Source organism: Rhagoletis pomonella, unplaced genomic scaffold, assembly GCF_013731165.1.
Source record: "Rhagoletis pomonella isolate Grant_MI unplaced genomic scaffold, Rhpom_1.0 Rhpom_scaffold_01347, whole genome shotgun sequence".
NCBI lineage: Eukaryota > Metazoa > Arthropoda > Insecta > Diptera > Tephritidae > Rhagoletis > Rhagoletis pomonella.
Window position 1 is genome coordinate 3,126 of NW_023459901.1, and position 3,583 is coordinate 6,708.

The window sequence follows — 3,583 nt, forward strand, 5'->3', positions numbered from 1 at the left end:
AACACTACTAACTAAAAACTTTAAAAAATATAGAATTCATAATTGAATGAATAAAAAAAAAAAATGAATGAAGCCGTGGGATTCGAACCTACGACCTCACGGTTCGTAAATCCGCATTCCTTCCGTCTTTCAAGCTACAATTTTGATCCGATCAATTGCGCCGTTATTCCGGATCAACGTTGCAGTCTGTTTATGCTTTAACATATACTAATCATACTTATTTTTTTACTTCATATGGACGACCTAATTGTAAAAATTATAATACAGTTTAAAAGCGAACAAAGTGTCAAATCAATCAAAGCGCTACTTGAGAAATTGTGTTGATTTACAACAGAGGACTATTTTTAAATTGCTTACCTGAAAAGCTGTCTTAGATACATATAATCAGGCTGTTCTTCGAATCGCAAACTGCGGCAGTAATTAAGATACATAGAAAACTCTGCGGGAAATCCTTTGCAAAGAGTTTCGATTGGTGTGGACATTTTCTTTTCTGAAATTTTTTCATATTTTTGTTGCTTATTATTTGCTTTCATGCCTTGCCAAGGAAGAACACCGCGATTAAAATACATCATAACATAACCCAGCGATTCCATGTCATCGCGTCTAGACTGCTCTATTCCTAAATGTGCGTTTATTGATGCATAACGTGCTGTTCCCGTTAAGTTTTTGTCTTCACGATAAGTAATGTGAATGCGGGTAACGGGATCGCGATATTTTTTGGCTAAACCGAAATCAATCAAAAATAACTTATTGCAATGACGTCCGATACCCATAAGAAAGTTATCAGGCTTGATATCTCTATGAATAAAGCACTTTAAATGGATATATTCAAGGCGGCCAATCATTTGATCCACTAGCATAAGCACCGTTTTAATGGTAAAATGACGTGTGCAAAAATTGAACAAATCTTCGAGAGATGGTCCGAGAAGATCCATAACTAAAGTATTAAAATTTTTTTCTTTTCCATGATATCGAATTCTGGGAATACCAACTCCGCCAGTAAGAATACGATATAGTTTAGCTTCATATAAAAGTTGTGGATGTCTTGCGTTTGCACTTTCCATTTTTACGGCAACTTCTTCTCCACTTTGTATACTCATTCCCAGATATATGTCTCCAAAGGATCCACTACCTGAAACATTCAAATTGTAAGGAACATTTTTAATGGTTCAATAAAGAAAATATAGAACACAGAGATTTACAGCCCGAATCTGTGCACTTGTGTCAATTTTTTCTACTTATCAAGAATTGGAATTGTAGTACAGAAGAAAGAATTTCATACTCGTGCCTATTGCTTTACAAAACAGTTGTGTTAAGTGCAATTACCAAAGCTCTCATGGATTCATTTCAGGAAAGTACGCACTTTATTTAATACTTGTTATCAAACAAAATTTTTGAATCGTTTAACCTTGACTAGCATTCAAAAGTACTTTTTCTGGCGAATTTGTATTGAAATTTTATTTTTCATGGTAATTTAAATGTGAGTTAAGTCGAGTTAAGCTAAGTTTTTTACAACGGCATATTTTACAAACCTTTGGCTTAATATATCTGTAAAAAACTAAAGTCGACCGCCTCTTTCCGCCCTCTTTTAAATCGTTATTTGAAAAATAAGCAATAAGAAAAAAAACTAATATTTGTTTTTGAAACTTTCGAAACTAACACAAGCAAGTATTTTTTTTGTTCTTAGGATATAATATGCGGTCATCAATAAGGATGACAAGAGACGCGTTATTCAATATTCTTCAATAAGGCGAATATAAAAAATGGAAGAGAAAATCGAGTTTCTTGAAGAAAAATTAGTGGAAATTACAAAGTGTCCCAAAGAGCGAATTTTCTTACTTCGTGATAGTTTAAACTGTTTAAACATTAGCACCAAATGAAGTGGGTATCGGCAAGTTAGAAAAAGGAAGGTTTTTGGAGGAAAAAATGTAATGCATGACGCTTTAGTTGTAGATAATGCACTTCTCCCCATCGAGCGGCTATCAGAGGAAGCACGAAACAAGCACTTCCGGGGAAATACGTCAAAGGTCAAAGTCAAAGTGTAAAAAAATCACGTTTTTTTTTAATATTCCGCGAAACTCTAGCAAAGAAAGGAAAGGTGATAGAAACTTTTGATGATCACTTCTAGACATTTATTCAACAGCAAAAACTGATTTTTCTGAAGTTTGAGTACCTACCACAATTAAGTTAAAGGTGATAGAACCTTCCAGTTAGGCTTAAATTAAGGCTTGAACTATCAACTGCAATCCCTAAAAATACCATCCCTGCACCTTGCCCTGATGGTCACTTATAGTCATTTATTGAACACTAAAAAAATACTGGAAAATTATGCTAATGGAAAAAAGAAATGTTTCCAAAATAAGTTTTTGCTGTTCAGTAAATGACTATAAGGCACCTTAGGGTCAAGATCCAGGGATGACATTTTTAGCGATTGCAGTCCAAAGTTCAAGCCTTAATTTAACCCTAATTGGAAGGTTCTATCACCTTTTACTTAGTTGCGGTAGGTACTCAAACTTCACGAAAATCAGTTTTTGCTGTTCAATAAATGTCTAGAAGTTTCATCAAGTAAAGATGCAAAATGGTATTTTCAGGGACAGTAGTCGAGAGTACTAGCTTTAATTTAAGCCTATGTGGAAGTAAAATATTGCAAAAAACGCGATTTTTGGACACTTTCACCTCGTTTTTCTATAAATCTGGAGCTGACGGAAACCTTACACTTATGAATTCGTAATAAGCACAAAAAAGTCTATCAAAAACAGCTTTAACATTTGCTGCAGCAACATTTTTTCCCATTTTTGTTGGCCTGTATTATTTTTAATTTAGTTGGCTAGTCATAATTTTTTATACCAAACGCTTACAAATCATGCCAGTTACCATTTTATTACTCAAATATATACTTATATATTTATTCATTTATGAAAGGCACTAGGCCGCAGTGCTGCCACTATTGATCTTTTCCGACCAAATTTGGTAGCTTCTTTTTCATTTGGTAGGTTGGTAGGCAAAGTAAGATTTTGTTCGGGTAGTTGAATTAAGTTTTTAAATTAGTAATTATTAAACTATATATTTCAAACATCATTTTGCATATAAATGTTTGCCAATTGTACCTTTTAAACATTTGCCAATCCTGCCTATAAAAATAAGAAGCCTAATTGGTTTGGCCACTGATGAAGCCAATGTTATGGCTGGAGAAAACAATGGCGGGCCGAAAACATTATTGAATGAAGAACTCGATTTATTTTATACTAGTGTTCGCCCAGCGGTTGAAATTCAACCACTAAAATTAAGGAGAGTTTATGTGAGTTGAGTTGATGTGAAATAACATTAGTTGGAATGGGTAAAGTTAAATAACATAACATAAGTAGCATAAGATCCATAACATAACACCGCACATTCTGCATTTCTATCTCCTTTTTTATCCCTATTACTTTCTTAATCTCTATATTTGTCTCTATCGTTTTTTTATGTTTATGTTTATCTTCATCAGCATCTGTATCTTCATCATCTTCATCTTCATCTTCATTTTCATCTTCATCTTCATCTTCATTTTCATCTTCATCTTCATCTTCATCTTCATCTTCAT

The 3,583-nt window shown here is 33.5% G+C and overlaps 1 protein-coding gene across 1 annotated transcript in view; it reads right to left on the reverse strand.

The window, feature by feature from the left end:
* Positions 1–357: 357 nt before the first annotated feature.
* The window catches only part of LOC118752252 (casein kinase I), a gene marked incomplete at both ends in the record, with an annotated part of 42,358 nt that continues 39,132 nt past the window's right edge, over positions 358–3,583 (reverse strand). Inside the window, 1 exon segment of the mRNA XM_036487110.1 lies at positions 358–1,132. Within this exon segment, the coding sequence (XP_036343003.1) occupies positions 358–1,132 (775 nt within the window).